We start from the raw sequence: 22871 nt of genomic DNA on the forward strand, positions 1-22871 counted from the left end.
CTTGTAGAGGTACAGAATACTCTCAGGTGTGAGAATTTTTCTAGCTCGATAGAGGGAACCACCTTCTCTGCAGCAGCTTTTGGAATGTACTCAATGTATTTGTTCCAGTTCATATTTCCCGTGAATCTTAGACTGAGGAGTTTGAAGGAAGAATTCTCAAGTAGGGGGTTATTTGTCATTGATATCAGTGGTTGGACAGGCTTCTTGTAATTGCTAAAGGAGAGCAGATTAGTCTTACTAGCATTAAATGTTACCATCCATTTGCGACCCCATTTCACTCCAGTCTGCATGTCATTTTCTAACGATTCTTCCATTGTCTTAGACTTAAGTACATCCTTTCTTTCCTCATGCATGTTATAGAGACTTATATCATCAACAAGCATACCCATCTCGGACACAATATTATCAGGGAGGTCGTTTAAGAATATCGGAAATAATAGTAGTCCAAGGATCGACCTCTGAGGCACTCCCGCACTAATGTTATGCTGCTTGGATGTATCAAGGGCTACAGCCCTGACTTCACCTGCCTTATCCATTACATGGTATATACATTCAGAGATGACTGTTAAAATGTCTGCAGTAGAATGACATTATTTAAATCGACACTGTTTGGCGGAGAGAAGCTTTGCTTTTACGAGGTGGCGGACAAGTACTTGATTAATTAAGCTTTGAAAGATTTTAGCAAAGAGGGACGAAGATTGATAGTACGATAATTGAGAAGGCCAGTCTTTGCACCAGAATTCTTGTACATTGGTACGTCAGAGGCCATCTTCCAGTTATTAGGGAAACAAAATTCAGCAAGGCATTTATTGTAGAGCTGGGCATTTCTTAATTAGTATAGCAGGGATGAGATTAGGCCCACATGGCTTGCAGGTGTTTAAGTTTATATGATCTTGTGGACATGAGAAGAGATGATTTTTTACATCATCTGGTAGGCTCTCTCTTTCTCTCTCTCTCTCTCTCTCTCTCTCTCTCTATATATATATATATATATATATATATATATATATATAGTAATTTATAAAATATATATGGCGATTAAGCTACACTGAATATTCTGCGTTTCATCCAACTATAGGATTCGTTAGACTTATGCGCGAATTCTGTGGTTGCTTCTTGTTTTTATATATGTTGAGGATTTCTAGTTAGCCAATCAGCTTTCTAGTATCCACCGCGCCCCTATATATATATATATATATATATATATATATATATATATATATATATATATATATATATTGCAGGTGACCCATGGTTTAAAATGTATTTTGTGAAAAGTGGGAGTGGATTTGCTGTTTTGCCATCTTTCTTGGGAAACGGATCATACGAGAGCTGGGGTCCCGCGAGCTGCACTCGAACACTTTGTCCAGACCTCTTTCGGAGTTTTCTAATCGATGTCTGGCGTGATCTAGAATTAAAAAAGGTAAGTAAATTATTTTATCCAATTGAACTTTGTCTCACAGAACCAATTTTAACAATAATTTTACTTAATATTTTAAGGATTAATACAACTATCACTGACATAATTGGATTCCTAATCCTAATTCTTTCATTAATCGGAAATTTCATGTTTGGATTCTGATTTTCTCAAAAAATTCCAATAATTAGTGATTGTTCAATTTACACTAAGTGTTAAAATAGTTATTTACTTTATTATCTAACCTCCAGGATTTAAAATATGCACCTTTTTCAGATGTACATACATTAGATTTGTCCAAAAATCTAATTTATAAAACTAATTATGTCTGTGTGTCTGTCTTCATTTGTTTTTTGTTTTTTTTTTTTGTTTTTTTTTTTTCAAAATAATGCATCTCCTCCGAGACGCAGAAGCGGGTCAGATGATTGCATGTCTTGTGGACTGTTTATATCTATATATATATACATATATATATATATATATATATATATATATATATATATATATATATATATATATATATATATATATATATATATACTCGGGGGTTTTTATTCAAAAGTAATGGACTAATGAATTCAACGAGGTTGTTAGATAGTGCTTAATAAAAAGAGCTGATAATACTTGTTTATTGTTATATAAAGATGTTCACATCCTGCTGCTACAAATAGCCACTTGTTTCAATCAAACAACAGATATCATCAGGCAGCGACTTGACTATTCAAAAGTTCAATGAATAATGGATTTTTATTTTAGGTAGGAACTCTTTAAAAGTTGGAGTTAAAAAACTTAAAACACAGAACTTTAATTATAAGATGTAAAAGAGGGAGGGGGCAATTTAAATAAAGTTAAAAGATTATAATGGAGAGAGAGTGATTAAGAAGAGAGAAAAAAGAAATAGAGAAAGAAAATAGAGAGAAAAAAATATACATATAATATGGAGAAGAAAAAGAGAAAAGATATAAATGGTTATTATAAAGAGAATAAGGACTAGAAGGGAAAAGAAAGAATGATGAGATATAGTTAAAGAGAGAAAGAGAGAAAGTAAGAATTAATAGGAAGGGAATCTTAAAGAAGTTGCCAGTATATAGAAAAAGAAAAAGAAAAAAATCTGCGTGACAACCAATTTATGAACAGTTATACAATTCAGTAATCAGACAACATTATTAAAAATACAGACAGAAAATACAATTTAAACGTTAGAAATGACCATGTCAAAAAAGACAGCGAATGTATCCAACTGACATATTTATCACCTAACATACGTCCACGAGTAATATCAACGCAGTTCAAACATACGTCTACAATTAATTAAGCTCTTTATACTAAATGATATAAGTTTAAAGTTTTCGCGTTTTTATTAAATATATAAGTAAAAGAAAAAAATAATAATGATAAAACAATATTAAAATTATTATTAATAATAATAATAATAGTAATAATAAAAATAAGAGTAATAATAATAATAATAATAATAATAATAATAATAATAATAATAATAATAATAAAACAGAATAAAATTAATATATATTATCTTTTTAATATAACATATTTAGCCATAAGAGGGGATTAAATAAATTAAATAGGACTAATAAATTTAAATAATAATCTATTAATATTTATGTATATAAAAAGAATACAATACATATATATATACATACACATACACACATACCACACACATACAAATACACACATACACACATATATACATATATATACATATATATATACACACACATATACATATATATACATACATGCATATAATTAAAGGTGTAACTCTATACTATTAAGTTGAAAGTTTAAGCTAGTTAAATATAAATATAAAGTCATATTAAATCACAAAATAATACATTCAAGACAGTATTACTAGAAACATAGATACAAGTACACTTACAGATAAATATATAAATATATTCAGACAAAAGAAGTAGTTAAATAAACAGAATACCCAAAAGTAGCGACACACAGGTACATAGTAACAAAATTAAAAATAATAAAAACATATGTATATACCCACAGAGAACCAACATACATACAAATATACAAATATATATATAATTTTATGTATACACATACATACAAAACAATACACAAACATATGCACACAGTCCTATACTGATATACAACAACGCACACACACATATATATACGCACACATAAATATGTATAATTCACATAAATCATATACATAGAAATACATATGAATACAAATTATTTGGCAAGAGTACAGATAGATGCATACACACATAAAAGCATACAAATGGACTGAATAAACACCACCAGGGGAGCACACAACAAAGGAGGGTATACAAAATAATATAGAAATGTATAAATCTAAGTACACACGGTCATAAAATAAACACATAGACAGATACATATACACATAGACACACAGGTATATAAGATAGGGGAAATAAAGAATTAAATCAGGCGAGGAGAAAGTATATTAATAGTATTTTAATAAATTATAGAAATCAGTGACAATTTTAAATTTATATAAATTTTATATCTAAACTAAATTACTTAAAAGATGGTTTTTATAGTGTTTGCAATTAATTGAATTTTCGTGCTTCTTATTTAATAATTTATCTCTTTCTCTAAAAGTAAGTATAAATAATTTCTCATAAAGACATAAGTAGCAAGGTGAGTTTAAAGATGAACAGGTTTTAGCTTTCTTTAAAATTTTCCAATTTACTATTGGGGAGTAACCTTGCTCTACTAGTTCATAGTAATATTTAGACAAGAAATTTCTATTTTTGTACTCATTATTTTCAAAAGAGCACTTGTGACCGGTAAATCTTTCTTTAAAATTGTTATTTGTCATTCCTATGTAATATTTTTTGCAATAGGATTTTCCTTAGTAGAAATAGTTGCTTGGTACACTACAGAAGTAATTTGACAATTTCCTTTAAGAGGGCATTTTGATTTAATTCTACAGTTACACCCTTCGGTAGCAATGGGTGTGCTATTTTTGTTTAATATTTTGTTATTATGAAACAATTGGCTATTTGTAGCAGCAGGATGTGAACATGTTTATATAACAATAAACAAGTATATATATATATATATATATATATATATATATATATATATATATGTGTGTGTGTGTGTGTGTGTGTGTGTGTGTATGTGTGTGTGAGTGTGAGTGTGTGTGTGTCGGTAAAAATAACTGCTAAGGGGTCAAAATCGAAAAATATTGGAAATTGGCAGACGTAAGTCGACTTAAAGTTTTCTTGTACACATGCGGAAATATACGTACATTTATACGTCAAAGTCCTGTCATTTTAAACTGTTTCTTATCTGCCTGACGATAGCTCAAACGGTAACGGCTAAGACTGGAGCACTATATGTTTTGATTTCGATTCTAGCTGATGCACCCGTCATATATATTTCTTTTTACTTTTGAAATCACTAATATATATTGGATACAATATAATAATTAATAGAAGATTTGCTCCATAATAATAAATACGAAATATAAATATATCATAACCGAGCAACGCTAGCACTACATAAATATATGAATGGTTTCTTATTGGAGTCATTTACTGGTGATTCATGATCTGGTACCATTCTTTTGAAAAGGTTGAGGCAAAAGGTTTCTAAATAGACAAAAATTGCAGTGTTTTCTAATCTCTAATTATTCCCTCCTGAATAATTTTCTCCAATTATACCAAAATATTTGTTGATTAGTCATTCACACTCTGATTTTCCTTATTTTAATTAAGATTAATAATTATTTACGTGCATCGTGTACAAGTGAAACTAAGAACACATGATTCTGATTTTTTTAGATGAGGGCTGATTGTTTGTATTACTTGTTTTGATCGGGTTATTGTTCTCATCTTGAGTGCTGTTTGTACAATGTTTCGGTACGTGTAGCCTCCGACCTTCATCAGGCATGCTGGTCGCCATCTTGGAAAAGAAAGAGAAAATTTACGGAGGGAGGTTGAAAAGTCGGGACTAGCTGATTACATATCGACAAGAAAAAGGAACACACTTCCCTTTATGGGCCGAGGTCAAAATAATTGACAGGGATGCAAGATGGACAGTTAGCCGACTTAAAGAAACGGCACATATGCTAAAATAAAAAGAAAAATTACTAAGCAGATCGAGCATAGATATCAGCAGTATATGGGAACCTCTAATTATAAAGAAAAACAAAATTTGGACAACCCCCTCCTTAAAATTTCAACGGTAAAAGGGAGATAATCCCTTAAAACTTGTTTAAAGGTGCCTTCCTTTGTCAACCAATTATTTCACACATACGAAAACAACTCGGAGAATACGAAACTATCTACAGAACCAGTAATCGTTTTTTACTTTCTTTTCCAAGATGGCAAGAAGCATGTCTGACGAAGGTCAGAGGTTACACCGACCGAAAGATTGCACAAATAACACTGAAGATGAGAACAACCGTCCGATCCAAACAAGTACTCTAACAAAATGCGCTTAGTTTAAAATGATAAGAATATACAATTTTTATGAATTTGTTTTTTCCACAAATAATTTTTTATCAGTGTTTGTTTATTCAAATCGTGCTGATTTTACTTGTTTTACTTCAATATTTCCAGATGCCACCGAAATAAGAGATATTGCACGTAATTTAATTTTTAACTTTTCATTCTTTCAACATTTAAACATTGCATTGAACTGAGAACGCCATCGATGCTCATGTATCATAACAGTAGAAGAATTAGAAGACATTTATTGAAAAAAGTTTCAATATTTTATTTACTAGATTTTGTTTCAGAATTCTATACCATGCAACTTTTATATTCTTATATTCTTACATATTCATTAAGCAAGATACAACATCAATAAAATCTTTTTTTTTTTTGATTCTTAGAAAATCGTTAAAAAATAATAGAATACACACATTTAATTTCTTTTCTTTTTTTAGGTTAAATTGTCTTTATACAAAGACAAGGTCGAAGTAGTGTCTATGATATTTGATGGTCAAGGAACGAATGAAAAAGATTGGTTCTCGGTGTCACGAATCCTTGACTCTCCTTGGAAAGATGTTTATAAAGGAGCAATTAATGTACATTTTAGTATCTTTTGGGAGTAAGTATAACAGAAACACTTAATCTATCGTAATTCTATGTAGTTCTACAAAATCAGAATAAAAGTAATAATGATATTAGCACAGAGACATTAAAACAAAGAGCTGAAATCACACCAACGAAATTCTTAATTACAATTGAAGAAAATTTATTTACAAGATAAAAGAAAGATTAATCTGTACATGTTACAGAAGATAACGAGCTCGGAGAGAGTGTTTCCAATACTCGAATTTCCGGCCAGGTAACAATCAGTTAAAACCATTATAAGTTAAAAATGGTACTATGAGATTAGGATGTCTGAGCATATTGGCTTCCTGGCCTAAAATACACAAACATTGACATTATTTTTCCTCTCTCTATACAAGACTTAATTATTTTCTGTAAAGTCATAAACAAAAGCAACCATTTTCTCTACAAAACAAACACCCCAAGTGCAATGAATAAATATTTAATATGTAAATAACTTGTAACATGAACTTTTATCAAAATGATTGGATTCAGTATTAAATAACCGTAAAAAACGACGAAAACAAACTAAACATAATTTAAAAAACTTGCTCTCTCTTTCTTTCTTTCTCTCTCTCTCTCTCTCTATCTCTCTCTCTCTCTTACTCTGTCACTGTTTTAATATTCCCGCATCTCGTGATGCTGCTACCTGACGGTGGACAATCTTATTCACGAATCAAACTGGCATGGCAACCACAAAGAACCATGGGTCAGTTTATCAATCAGAGAACACGTGCTTTATGGAAGAAGTGTTTATTCTGTCGAATTGCTGTAAAATAACAAGGGAGCAAAAAGGGAACAGAAGGAGGTGAGACACCGTTTCATTCAAACTGATTTTAAAACATCTTTAACATGTCCGGTCGATCGCAGCGATTAATACGGACTGACTGATTGATATTTATCTCCCTCTTGTTGTGGGGTAAAGTAACACAACGGTGGAAAGATGGATTTGAAGAGTCAGCGCCTAAAGGAAGAATACTCTAGCCTGCAAAAAAATGTCTGACCAGATCCGTCGGCATTCCCCGGTAGGGGCGTCTTAAGTGATTAACAATAATCTAACACATTTTCAAAGGAAAGCTTGGGAGGGTGAATCTCCTAGAACTGTATAAGATCAAAGGCATATCTCAGTCAACAGATGATAACTAGTTTCAACAATGGATTTTGTGTTGTGGGAAAACCTTCGGGTGGATTTTGACTAATTTTCACATCAGTCGTCGCACGCCATTTTTGTTTAATTATCATTCTCATCCCACGCAATTACCTGAAAGTGTAAACTGCATGAATCATGCTGACTCCTGCATACTGTTTACATAGTTCACCTCTCTACAAACGTAATTCCCTAAGTTTTACTTGCTGACATAACAATATTTAACATTCTTCTCATTGTTATCCGAAAATTATCCATAGATATTCTCTTGCAAAGGTTGGAGCCAGATACAAAAGACTGAATAGAATCAGTGGGTTTTCCTAATTTATCGTGTAAGCTAAAGGTCAACACATCTCTATCATATCTCAAAATCAAATTAAAGAATAAAATGCAAACGTTAAATATCATAGTTCAATTGTGCTCTAAACAAAACCATTCATTTTGAACGCGCCCCTGTCTTATCAAAGAGTCTACTGTTGGTTTAATATGTCGGGCCCTTCTATTTTGCGGTGATAAAACTTCTCAAATGCATTTGTGATCATAATTAATAATATATACAAACCATACCATAAACCTATCTAAACGTTATATTATATTGATTTTAAATCTAATCATCTAAGCTGGGTTAGGAAAGCCATTGTTCCTAGCATCTCAAAAAGAATATATAGATTATCTTATAACGATCAAATATTTAATAGTAAGAAAAAAAAACGTTTAAGCATCCCAATAAGTGCCCATAAAATAATATTTATAGATATTTAAATAGACTAAAGATCCAATAAATTCAACAAGGTGGAAAAATATATGATGGAAATAAAATTATTTTTGTATTACCATCAACAATTTAAATAACTAATATCTTTAGTTGCCTCTTAGACTGCGCAGAATGACAGGTGTCTTTCAGTTAAACTTTTATCTCATAGGATACGAAATGAATTTTAAGCAATATTAATTTGTTTATAATATAATTATATTTTAAATATCTAAATACTTATACTTTATGAATATTAAATATTTTAGACAATAAATATTAGTTGGAATAAAATAATATCATTATATAAATAATTTTTCCTGAATATTTCTACCCATACATAAAAATGAAATGCTAAACAGAATTTACCATTAAAAATTATGGCTACCAAAGTAAACTCGCATTGCTGGGTTTTATATGTATTTTTCCTACATTATATTATCATACATTTTTCTTTCTATACAAAATTTATATTCTCTGATGAGTATAAACATTATAAAGATTCGATATTGACATAATAACAATTGATTGTTTCTGCATAATGAACGAGATCTGTAAAAATTGTACTGAATTTTTGACGTGATAAAGAACCGTTTGGTAAGAATAAGTGAAGCATGCATGGTCCCTTGTGAGTTCACAGTGAACGAGGCATAAAAAATGAGTAAGTTCAGCATTTGCCCCCCCTATTTAGTCACAGAAGTCCCCAGGGGACGTCAAATCTTGGTGAAAATGAACAAACGGTGTGGTTTTAGGCTTTGACATATGTAAATTTGAGTGCTGCACCATGCAAAAAAAAGAAATTACTAGGTCCATCATTTGCCCCCCCAGTAATCCCCAAAAGTCCCCAAGGCCTTAACATATTTAAATTTGAGTTCAGCACCATGCAGAACTGCTAAATAGATATACACAGAAAATTTTGAACAACTATAGTAAAATAGTCCCCAAAATGCAGTGTTTTTATTAACTCTAAAAGAGCCCCTGGGGCAAACTCAAGAGTTATCGCAAATTATAGAGAAACAAAATTATATAGAAATCAGTTAGTTACAACTTTTAAGAAAGTTTTATAAAGATCCAAGGCATCACTTTTTTTAATAAGCACAAAAGTGTCGATTTTAGCCATTTTAATCCGAAAGGCACCCCTAGGGGGGAAACCGGAGTTTTCCCGGAAAATCCGTTCTGTTAATTTTTTACTCATATCATGTTTAATGTTTGTGCAAAATTTCAAAAAATTCCAAGGCGTAGTTATTAAGAAAAGCGCGGAAAGACGAACAGACGAACGAACGAATGAACAGACAAGGGTAGATTTAAAGGTCCACCCTCTATTTGTTAGGGGACCAAAAATAAATATTTGAAATTTTAATGTAACTATAATATCATTATTTTATATATGCTCTGTTTTTATATTTAACAAACATTCAGTTTCTAAACGAAAAGGATTAGTATACACAAAAAGCGAAATATAATTGAAAAATAATATTTTACCAAACACACACACACACACACACACAAACACACACAGACACACACACACATATATATATATATATATATATATATATATATATATATATATATATATATATATATACTAGCATGGGGCCCGGCGTTGCCCGAGTGTTTGAAGGTGTATGCTGAGCAAAAAAAAAACGCTCAATTTTTTTAACTTTGACCCCTATTATGACCCCTTAAACTTTATTGTTTTGGGCTCAAATAAAGTTATTAAGTTGGATCCATGTCCAAGAAACCTATATCTAAAATTTCAAGTGTTTAAACCCAAAATTGTCGGAGAAGTTTGGTAGAGTTCTCAAAGGTCAAATCGTTGAACTTTGACCCCTTAATAGCCAAATTTCTGGCCGACAACAGGTGGCATAGATTTTCCCATATCTCGGTACCCTGTATATCAAATTTTGAGTCTGTAGACTAAAAATTGACAGAGTTATTGCGTAGGGAAATGTACACAGACAGACAGACACGTTCACTTATATATATATATATATATATATATATATATATATATATATATATATATATATATATATATGGAGACAAATATTACATAGTCACTACACTGAACATGCTAAGGTTTTGGACAGTTGGTTGGCCGGAACCAAAAGTCCTCGTCAGGCGACATAATAAACTTATGTGACGCTGAAGACATCTGGTTCTCAATTGAAAGAAATTAAATGTTTTTTATCTATAAAAAAAAAATGTTGAATTTAAACAGGAGTAGTAGCTCCTGTAGTAGCATTTTAGACTCCAAACATAGAAAGCGATAGGGAACAAGAGCACGTCAAGACTTAAAAGGATAAAGAAGAGGAATGAAAAGAAAAAGAAAAAGAAAAAAAGAAAAGAACAGAGATGTGAAAGAAGGAATAAGGGATCAGCATGATTAGAGTGCCACACGAAATGAAGAGGGGGGAACATTCGAAATCATCTATGAATAATGGTTGGAAGTTAACATGTCGAAAGAGTTTTGTCTACCGTAGAGGAAACATAAAGGAGGAAAGATAGAAGGAAAAAGAGATCGGCTTTTCTTTTCTTTTTCTTCTTCTTTTTCGTTTTCCTTTTCTTTTTTATTCTTTATGCATGAATCGAGCATTAGTTGAGTAACATAAGAAATTCAAGGAAGGTAAAGAGTCTGTGAGGGATGACGAGAGGTGTGAGATAAGTAAGGAAGTCAGAACACTAGAGTTGATTGGCCAAATAAAGAATTTCATAGATAAGTACCGTCGTGTGTCTATAGAGTCAATACATGCACAGTTTGATGCTAGTGTGGGAACTGTGCACACAATTATTTGTGAGGAACTGAAGATGCAGAAGATTTGCGCAGAGTTTCTTCCTAATGATGCTCAGGGAACATCAGAAAGAAATATGTTGTTGTGTTAACAGGGAGTTGGTCGAGCTGATCAATTCAGATCCCGCAGTTCTTGATGCTCTTATGATGTGCGATGGAAGCTGCATCCACTGCTATGTTCCAGAGACCAAGAGACAGAGTTCCCAGGGGAAGCATGCCGGCTCTCCCAGACCCAAGAAGGCTAGACAGAGCAAATCCACCCAGAAACTTATGATGATCCCCCTTTTTTAATAGCACGGGCATGATCTACATGCATTGGTATCTCACTGGACAGACAGTCAACAAGGAATACTATATCGAGGTTTTAAGAGAGTTCAGAAGGAGATTTCATCAGAAGAGGCCAGCACTCTTCAAATCGGTACAGTAACATTTCCACCAGGACAATGAACAAGTCCACAACTCCATCCTTTTCACAGACTATTTGACCAAGACGGGTATCAAGACAGTTCCTCGCCCTCTATATAGTCCAGACCTTGCACCCTGTGACTTGATTAAACTCAAGGCAAATCTTAGGGCTGTTGTTATGATACAATTGAGGAGATGAAAGAGGCTGTGATGAGAGTCATTGAGATTCTAACATAGGGCTTTCTAGAAGTTGTTGGAATGGTACCACAAGGTCATTATAGCTGGAGGAGATTACTTCGAAGGGGACTAGAGTTTCATGTGTGAACTATCAATAAAAGTGCCCATACGAAAAAGGTCTTGAAATTTATTTAAGGCAACTCATATATATATATATATATATATATATATATATATATATATAGACATAAATATATAAGAATGTTTTCATCCTAAATTCTCTTCAATTATGCTCAATGTAGAAACTATACATAAAAAGAATTAAGTGTAATAGTTAAATGAAACCAATCATCTAATAAGAAAACTATAAAAATGTATACTTAATTAATGAATACTCATTTTTTCAAAGAATATGAATATTAGTAAACCTTCATGAAGTCCCTCACATATCCATTACTGAGTATATTAAAAAGTTCGTTTGAATATTTTTTAAATAGTAAAAGTAGGCTTTTGATATCAGAGCGAGAAAAACTCAACATTTAGGTATAACCCACACCCTTGAAAGTAAGTTGTACTCTTTTTCAGCATCCCACAAATGTTGCATGAATCAAATCCACGGAATAATCTGAGATTAACTGAAGTTTCCATCGCTCAAATCTCCCTCTTTTGCAGATCAAACCTACGAAAGTTATTTTTACTTTAAACTGCAAAGCTTACTTATTAATCGGTAAAATTTTAATACGAAAATATCACGACTTTGTAGAATCTATCTATCTATCTATCTATCTATATTCCTATAAATTCGTTTTTCTTTTGTGTGTATTGATATTCATATTAAACCCCTCTTTTCTATTTATTTAAAAAGAAAATACAATTTTCTTATATATGGGTTCTGGAATTGCATTCACTAGCAAAAGATCTAGCTAATTTGCATATTCTTTTAAACATTCATTTTAATTAATTCCCTATTAGTTTTTTTCGGTTTTCTTATGTGATGATCATCTTTAGTTAACTATTACGTGTAATTATATTCATGCAGATATTCTACATTATTTATACTTACATAATATTTGCGTAAAAAGTTTACAGAAAACACAAAATTGTTTCCATATATGTTTATGTATACGTATATATTTTTGTTTAATCTATCTATCTCTCTATCTATATATGAACGTGTCTGTGTGTGTATCTGTGTGTCTGTGTGTACAGTTTCCTACGCAATAACTCAATTTTCAGTCTACAGACTCGAAATTTGATATGCAGGGTACCGAGATATGGGAAAATCTTTGTAATCCGTTTTCGGCCAGAAATTTGGCTGGTAAAGGGGTCAAAATTCAACGATTTACCATTTGAGAACTCTACCAAACTCCTCCGCCAATTTTGGATCTAAACACTTGAGATTTTAGATACAGGTTTCATGGAAATGGATCTAACTTAATAACTTGATTTGAGCCCAAAACAATAAATATTAAGGGGTCATAATAGGGGTCAAATTTTTTTAAAAATTGACCTCTGCGGCGTCTACCAAATTACTCAAATAATTTCTGGTCTAAACATTTTAAATTTTACATAAAGGGTATTCAGAGATAGGGCAAGCTTTTTAATCGGTTTGGGTCGAAAAATTTTAGTTACCAATATATAAATGTATGTATGTATGTTTGTTTGCATGTCTGCCTAAAACTTTCGACAGAGGTGACGAATTTTCAACAGATTACTATCATTTTGAAGTTCGACCTTTCAGACGACAAATATCGAAAAATTGTCTAAAACATTAATTTCTTTACCTTAACGGGGCACTTTTCTACAGTGAGGGATCGCTTTTTCCACCGATATTTTTGAAAGTGATCCCCTCTTTTCGGTTGTCTAGCCTTAATAAAAACATAAGTCACTTCCAGCTTGGCGGTGGTCGTAACAGCAAAGACGTCAGGTTTTTTTCCGTTCTTTTCCTCCTTCACGTTACGGGTTCGAGCCTGCCTTCCTACTACAACTTTTTTGCTCAACATACACCTCCAAACACGTGGCAATGCCTGGCTAAAATGCTAGCATATCTATAAATGTGAATGTGTCTGTCTGTCTGTGTACATTTCCCTATGCAGTAACTCTATCAATTTTCAGTCTACAGACTCGAAATTTTATATACGGGGTATTGAGATTTGGGAAAATCTTTGTAATCCGTTTTCGGCCAGAAATTTAAGTTTTAAGGTGTTAAAGTTCAACGATTTGACCTTTGAGAACTCTACCAAACTCCTCCGCCAATTTTGGGTCTAAACAATTGAAATTTTAGATATAGGTTTCTTGAACATTGATCTAACTTAATAACTTGATTTGAGCCCAAAACAATAATATTAAAGGATCATAATAGGGGTCAAAGTTCTAAAAAAAAATGACAACTGCGATTTCTACAAAATTACTCAGACAATTTCTGGTCTAAATATTTTAAATTTTACATAAAGGGTATTCAGAGATAGGGCAAGCTTTTTAATTGGTTTGGGTCGAAAATTTGAACTACAAATATATAAATGTTTGCATGACTGCCTAAAACGTTCGACAGAGGCGACGGATTTTCACTAGATCAGTATCGTTTTGAAGCTAGACCCTACAAACGACAAATGCCGAAAAATTGGCTAAAACATTAATTTCTTCACCCTAAACTGGGCACTTATTTGTAGGTAGGGGGGCGCTTTTTTCGCCGATATTTTCGAAAGTCATCCCATCTTTTCGATTATCTAGCCTTAATTTAAACCTACGTCACTTCTGGTTTGACGGTGGTCGTAACAGCAAAGACGTCACGTTTTCCCCCGTTCTTTTTCTCCTTCACGGTACGGGTTTGGGCCTGCCTTCCTACTACCACTTTTTTTTTTTTTTTTGCTCAACACACCTCCAAACACCCGGACAACGCAGGGAACCCATGCTGGTAAGAAATAATTTCCTTTACTCTAGATGTCCTAATATCACCATCTAGGTTTACATGTTAAATATATGAATGAAAAAAGGCGTAGAGATTCATAGTTGATCGTTGATATTATTATTCATGTATAGCAAATTCTAATTACTTAAAATTCTGAGGATACATTGGGTGGGAGGAATCTTACAAAGTGGAGAGCTAATATTGACATTTTATGTACTGATAAACCTGATAACCACTTAGCAATGACTCCAAGACTGTTATTTCCAGGTGGTCTATAAGACCATTTTACGCCGCCAAAAGCCACGGTGGTTGTGCAATTGATATAGGCTGGATCGCTGTCGTCGGACCGAAATATATCTGTTCGTGGGAAAAACGCCCCTCTTATCCGTACATCATATATTCTAATAAAACCGAAGGAACTCAATGGGAGAAAGGTAAGTCATGCATTCTCCATTTATTTCAGTAACCCTCCCCCCATTCACACACACACACACACACACACACACACATATATATACACATATTCATGATGAGACGATTCCAAAATTTCCTCAATTCCAATACAATTACGATTCTGTTTACGATTCAAGAACCGATTCAGATTCCATTCTTTTTAAAGTACTCAATACCAAAGTAGAGCAAGATATCCTCTTTAAAGATGTTTTAAAATAAACATGTAGACATCGTTTCACAGTTATGAATATGTTTCAGTCAAAAAGTTATAAATCATTAGAGACATTCTCAGACGATGTTGCTTTTATAAACGCCAAATTCTCAATAAAAATTTGAGACAATTTCACATGGATTTTTGCTTGATAAAAAATCATGTGATTTTAGAAATAAAATAAATTTAATGTCAAAATAAACGGCTTTAAATTTTTGGAAAAAAGAGGAGGAAAAATAAAAGAGAAAAGAGAAAAGAAGAAAATAAATATAAATATAAGACAATATTGTTGATTATTAGTATATTTATATTATCCTATTTCTGGTTGAACTGCTGCAGAAACATTTACATTAATATTTAAATTTTCTTATTATCGAATATTACAAATTAAAGATATAATACAATGATTTACAATTTGAGATTAAAAATTAAAATTATCACTTAATAAAATAAAAAACTAGAAAGTCAAGTATGTGAGCTATTATATGTTTAAAACCTATATAATTAGCATAGTATTGTAACTAGTAATTTTAAATATACATGGTAAGGATTAAAAATTAAATTAAAGATTAGGGTTAAATAATTAAAAAATTAAACATTATAAAGTTTTACATTTAACTAAAACATTAAAAATAAAGTCAGGGGAAATTTTTAAGTACTTGATAATTATATGGTAATTAAAAACAGGTAAAAATATATTGCAATTTTACAGCCAATATGTTGGAGGAACAGGAATAAGGTAAACATAATAGTGTAAGTATTAAATAAAAACCTATAGAAAACAACAGGAACGCGTACATATATACACCCAAAACGAAAATAAAAACCATACAAAAATAAAAATAAGCTTACACATAAATTAATGTACGGAACACATGGAAGTGCAACAAAAACAACGAATTTACATCAGAGTGAACATGAAATTCCTATGAACATGAAACTAGAACCATAAGTATTAATTAGGTATGGCTAGCTATAAATGTTGTCATATAAAAGTGGTGAAAGTAAAGTTTTTTTTAATCTCTCTGATTGATGTAAAGTAGTGCAGTAAAGAGATATCAACTAAGAAAGAATAAATTAAACTAGACATTAGTACTAGAGTTAACAAAGTCAAAAGCAAGGAAGCTTATGTTCTTCTTAAAGACCACAAGACAGATTTCCTAAATAAACCCGCCACTAGACTTATTGACCCTACTAAATCAACAAAAAGATGAACAAAAGTATTTTCGAAAAAGTTACTTCATAGATAATAAAATACATATAAATTCACTCTACTGTAGTCGCTTAGCTGGTTTTCTAGTACAGAAAATAAAATAGATTTTGCATCTGACATTTCTAATGACGAAATAGAAATTACCTGTAAGTGTAAAAATGCTGTGCTAATTAACAGAGATGAACAATGTATTAAAAAAGAAACAGGTTATACTCTTTGATGTTTCTATGGGCTCTTGTAATGACGGATTTTGTTGGCTTATATGTATATGCTATATAGCCTTACTAGAGATATAAAAGAAGATATTATCGACCTTTATAGGGATGATGGTCTCTTAGTCGTAAAAAATACTGATAGCCCTAAATGTGATAGAATCCAAAAAATTATTTTCAAAGAAATGAAAACAATTAATCTTACATTGATATTAAAAGTCCACTTTTTCGAATCAAAAATTATTAAAACGAGTGATAAACGTTCTCGTTTCGCTTCTAGCGGATGGTACCTAAGACATATTTTTTATCACTTTTAAAATCGTCGAGGAAATTAACTAATTTATGTTTGAGTTTATATTAACTTTAAGACAAATCATTAGTATATATTGGATAATAAGCAAACAGAATTGGTTTTATAATAATAAAGAAATCCACATAAATTAAAATATAATATTTATGCGTATTTTACTACTGAGAAACGCCGATCAAACAGCTAGTATATATATAAAAGTGACCTTGTCTCTCTCTGTGTGCGGAATATATCTACCAAACTCCTCTCTGAATTTTGAATCTCCGGACTTGAAACTTGATATATAGGGAATTTGAACCTGTGGAACAGTTTCAATTTTGCTTTTAGCAAGTCAAAATAAATGCTACAGATTCAAAATTTAACAAAACACACAATTAACCTTTGCAGGAATAAATCAAATAAATCTGTTACTTCCGCTCTAACTTTTGCACAGGTGCAAAATTAGATATTAATAGCTTTAAGTAGCTCAATTAATTGCGGTTCTGGGAAAGAAGCTACTGGATTAGGAAGTTGTGTTATAGTGAGGTATCAAAACAGTGAATTGGTGAAGACCATTTGACCAATGATTCAAACGAGTCGGAACAAAAGAATTAGGGAATCAATCAGACAATTTTAAAGAACACATGCCGCAATAGTATTTATAGAAAAGAATGTGATCGGCAACATCACGTCTGTGAGAGAGAGGTATGCAGAGGAGAAGATAGAGTGGGGTCAATTTAAATTGCATATAGTATCACCACCTTATCAAGAACTCTCAAATGGGACACAGATTTACCAAATATGACAACAATATAGAAAACCTATTTTGCTAGAAGTAGAAAGAGCAATGCATCTAATGCATATGTACTCCAAGAAAGATTTGACGAGAAATAAAGACCCAGAAATTGCAGAATAGATTTTTCCTCAAGAGCAGTGCCATACGAGAGATTCCTAAGAAGAAAAGTTACATGCCCACGATTAAAAGACACAAGCAAAGTCTTGATTAAATGAGATAAGCCATTTCGTATCCCAATCGAAAACTCAACCCAAGTTAACTTCTAGATTAGTTGCATATTTTAAGTGATCCGTGGGAGATGGGCGAGAAGCAATACCAAAATAGAGAATAATATCATCAGCATAAATATTAATTTTCTGAACAATATTCTCTGAACGATTATTGATACAGTATGGCGTGACCGACTCAGAGAGCGATAGATCTCCCCAATGGAGGAGATTAAACCCCCCTAAACACCGAGTCAGGCCGGGTAATTATGCTGATATTGTCTGTTAAGCATTATTGGATGCTCAGGCAGCAGCGGGTAACCTAGCTGAAAGGATAAATTTATTGTTTTTGTAAAACAGACATATAATTTTATTGTTTGAGAAAAATGACAAGAGATGTCATTTTTAAAGCAAGAACGAAATATAATTTCGTTCTTGGTCTGGCGAAACCCAACTCAAGGACGTCTGGCTTTTGAGTGTAAGGTTAGACGGGATTAAACACCTGTGAGCTTGTGAATGAGATGTAGCTGTGATCACAGGTTTTCAGACCGCGCAAGGCATCGGGACTTCTCCGGAATAACGTATTTATCGATGATTGGTCTAGCGGTTTACCCGAACCAACCCTTAGCAAATGCCTGGACCAAAAAGGAGCAGATTGGAGCCGAATCTCGAGAGAGAACAAAACCCAGAAAGGCGCCAACCACCCCTTTCGTCCATCGTCGCCACCGTAGAGAACGAAGATAAAAATTCTGGACTGTTTTCTGATGTAACGAGATCGAACTGAACAATTGTACATATGTAAGACACCTGTAAATTTCGTGAATTAACTTTTAGTAGATTAGAAACCTCTGCGTTTGTTTTCTTTTTGGCCTGCATGAGAAGCTAATTAATTTTCAGTGAACGCCGGCATCTTGAACCGACAACGAGGCCTGCAACGTGGAAGAATCTTGTAAAGAACTCGAAGGAGAAGGACGATCACGACTAATGCAGCTTCGACATGGTCAAGGGTCACATCTAGTGACCGGTGTAAGGAAGGCTTTAAATTTGATGCCGTGACCAGGATAATAGACCCTGAAGAATCGATAAAAACTCGAAAATGAGAACGAACAAACAAAAAGAGAACAATATACCACGGTGCAACGAAGTACTTAAAAAGAAAAAAAAGCAAAGAAACGAAAAACACAGAAACAAACACAACTGAACAAAACAAATAAATATATTATAGAGAGAGACGGAAAGACTCAAAACTAAGAAAAATATAAACCTACGGCACAAAAAAAAAAAAGATATATAGTGAACTGATTGTAAAAATACAAAACAAAGGAAGAAGTGAAAACGATAAAATAGAAAGAGCGTAAAAGAAAGACTCGAACAAAAAAAAAACAACGAAGGGAACGCGAACGGACAAAAAGACAGTGAAAAGAGACAATAAAAGAGAAAACCAATATAGAATACTTTCTTTGGTTTCTCGAAGAAGTGAAGAGAACTAATGGGAAGACGCCCTATACGCTTTGAGATTCAACACGCGGTAGGTGAATTACAGATTTTTCTTTCTTTTTTCTTTTTTAGTTTTCCTTGTTTTCAGTAACGATTTGAGTTTGTCTCTCTTGATTAGCAAAAGAAAGAGAGAGAGTAGAGTGGGAGTATGATTGCAACAGTGTTGTAGTCGGTTGCGTGTGTGAATAAGAAGGGAGACAGAGACGTGTGGCATGTACGCTGAGATGAATTTACTAGTAGGCGTATTGACTTAAATTAAAAGAAAAAAGAGAGAGTTACAAAAGAAGAAAAAAAGAGTGAATTAAGAGAGAAAGGTAGGCCATTAAACAAAGATTGTTAAGTGTTGAGACATTATGTTGAACAGAGATGGCGGTGAAGAAGCAGTGTAGTTCAGATCAGATCCTGAGTGTAATTGCCAGTAACAAAGATGGCGGCGAACTGATTGAATCGAAAATTCGATACTTTTTTTATAGTAGCTTTAGAAGCTTTTCATTGGTTGCTCACCATGACTTGTGGTTATAAAACGATTCTCGAAATCATTGGTCTCATACCCCCCATCAGGAGTCAAAAACATTAAACAAAGATTTAATAATTTTGAGAGAATAGAAGAAAGTTCGGGATCGCTTGAGAACAATAACAGAAATTAAATCAGAAGCAGAAACCTTAGAGTGGTCGGATCAGAAAGAACTCTCAGAACCATCTTTGAAATGATAATTATAGGATCAAGAGACATAATAGTTTTCAAAGGAACATCAGGAAGAACAACACCAGAATCATTGGTAGAGGAATTGTCAGCAAAAAGACAAACAAACAGCTTTATAGACGATACAATAAACTGAAGATTATTAAATAAAGGAGGGGGATCATACTTGTCACTATTAAAATCATGAGAGACAACCCTTTGAGATGAGATAGTCACGGCTCCTTTGAGAGTAGCCAGACTTAGCTTCAGGAATTGCTTCCTTGCAGGCATTGCTAGCTTTTAAATTGTCTAGAAGCCTCTGAATCATCTCGGCGATACTGATTGAAGTAATGATTAGGATTAACAATGGCAGAAGCACAGATAGATGAGAAGCAGGGAGAAACCGGGCAGCCTGCTAATATATATATATATATATATATATATATATATATATATGTGTGTGTGTGTGTGTGTGTGTGTGTGTGTGTGTGTGTGTGTGTGTGTATATATATATATATATATATATATATATATATATATATATATATATATTAGTGATGGGACTATTCCAAAATTTTTCTCAATTCCGATATAATTCACGATTCCATTTTAAATTTTCGATTCCGATATGATTCCCGATTCTGATTCTGATTCTTTTAAAATTTATACATATTTCATTAGAGATTTGTTGGTTTTTGTAAATTTTTAAATTATTACATAAGCCCCGCTAATTTCCGCATATATGTTTTTTTCTGAAATGTTTTCCTTGTTTTGAAAATTGTAAGACAACAAAGGATTTATTTTGATTTAAAACAAAGCCAGATCAGATTGTATCACTTTGTCGTTAGTGTACAACATGCTACATGCTACTCGAAAGTTTTCATAAACAGTTGAAAATAATCGACGATTGGAAGGCAAAATAAGAAAACGATGTAAGAACAAAATATTTAACAACACCCCTCCTATTTTTATGCACGAATTTCTGAATAATAATGTTACTATTTAGAAAACCATTTTTAACATGGAGAGGGTGTGGGTTTTGTTAACTATTCACTATCTTCTGAATGAAGTGAAAATTTTATTTTAATTATAAAAAATTGGTGGGTTATTAAATTGATTGTAAAAACAAAATCGAGATGCAAATAATAATAATAATAATAATAATAATAATAATAATAATAATAATAATAAGTGTAGATTAACACTCTCAGCTAAATCACCATCCCAAAATGAAATGTTAATTCTATAAGTGATTAAGAGGACGCTACACAGAACGTCTGAAACGCGTAAAAAACTATTTCAATGATTTCAAAACATTATTACAATGATCTAAATATGATACCTTTTTATATGAAAAATCAAAACACGGAATAATAAAATAATGTTAAAAAATACATAACAAATGTTGGTGACCTTTCTTATATATATATATATATATATATATATATATATATATATATATATATATATATATATATTAATTTACGCTCTATTTAATGTCTTTTCGGAAAATTGTTTCCTCTTAACCGATTATCAATCGATGAAGATGTAGAAAAGTAAGATTCATGCAACTTTGGTTATTTTCAAGAAAAAAAATGAACACATTGTTTATATAATGGTTATCACCAACAACTTAATTTTATTTTTAAAAAATTGTTATATTCAATATTATTCAAATAAAAACTAAAGTCCTTTTTTGTGTGTGTATTTATACATACATTTAGTGCACCCTTAAACATTTATTCTTAAATGGTTATCCTGTTTCTAATGTTATTTTTTTCTCTTTTTTCTCATTCTAGAACATTCGTCCGCTGATTCGTTGGCCGTTTACATCAGCTTTTAACTCGTGTTGGAATACGTTTTTTTACCATCTTTATATATGTCTTTTTAACAGCTTGAAACTATTATTAAAATAGATTAGATGTATTTTTAAACAATGCTTTCGTATGCTTTTTGAATAATCTAATAATCGCGGATCTAAGCTAACATCAACTCCCACCGGACATCAACTCACAACTAACGGGAATTTTATCATGACGTCCAATGAAGGTTATCCCATTGCACAACAAGAAGAAAAAAAACGAAGAATACTACGATAAACATTTTTTTTTTAATAAATGGAAAGGTAAATAGGGACAGAAATATATAATCAGTTTTATGTTCACCAATAATAGTGTCTGCCAAATTAGTCCCTCTGGCAGTTCTCAAAGAACTCCATTAACAATATTGTAAGGAATAGTAGGGGTAAGAATATAGGTGTAGTCAGGACTTACTGCGTGTCAAAGAACTTAAATAAAACACGTCAACACTTAATCTTTTTAAAAGAGGATGTATGTAAATTACCTCCCTTGCGCCATTAACTTAAATGTTCTCATTCGAGAAAATTTCAATCCTTTTGGTTCTGTAATTCAAGAAAATAATCCAAATCTTCTGTAGTGTAATGTATTTCTATAGAAGATTTATTGGTTCCTTTTGACGTGAGTTCTAACGCCTCACTAGACTTAGTATTCTTTTTTTACAAGACCAATTCTAGGCCTTAAAATAACACTTTCTTCCTCGATGAAGAGTCGTTGTAATTTCGTTTACAACTGATTTTTAAACAGTCTTTTCTGACTAATCCTGTGTGGTCTTCTTT

At 32.1% G+C, this 22871-nt stretch overlaps 1 protein-coding gene across 1 annotated transcript; it reads left to right on the forward strand.

Annotated features, from left to right (window-relative positions):
- The first annotated feature begins 1260 nt into the window (after window positions 1-1260).
- Window positions 1261-22079, forward strand: LOC145303466 (uncharacterized). The gene is made up of 4 exons (XM_080144810.1): window positions 1261-1423; window positions 6327-6490; window positions 14945-15111; window positions 22036-22079. The coding sequence occupies exons 1-4, from the start codon at window positions 1262-1264 to the stop codon at window positions 22077-22079; spliced, it is 537 nt and encodes a 178-aa protein (XP_080000936.1). The 5' UTR covers window position 1261.
- Window positions 22080-22871: the final 792 nt, after the last annotated feature.

Source organism: Euprymna scolopes, chromosome 2 (genome assembly GCF_053919585.1).
Source record: "Euprymna scolopes isolate OS-2025 chromosome 2, ASM5391958v1, whole genome shotgun sequence".
NCBI lineage: Eukaryota > Metazoa > Mollusca > Cephalopoda > Sepiida > Sepiolidae > Euprymna > Euprymna scolopes.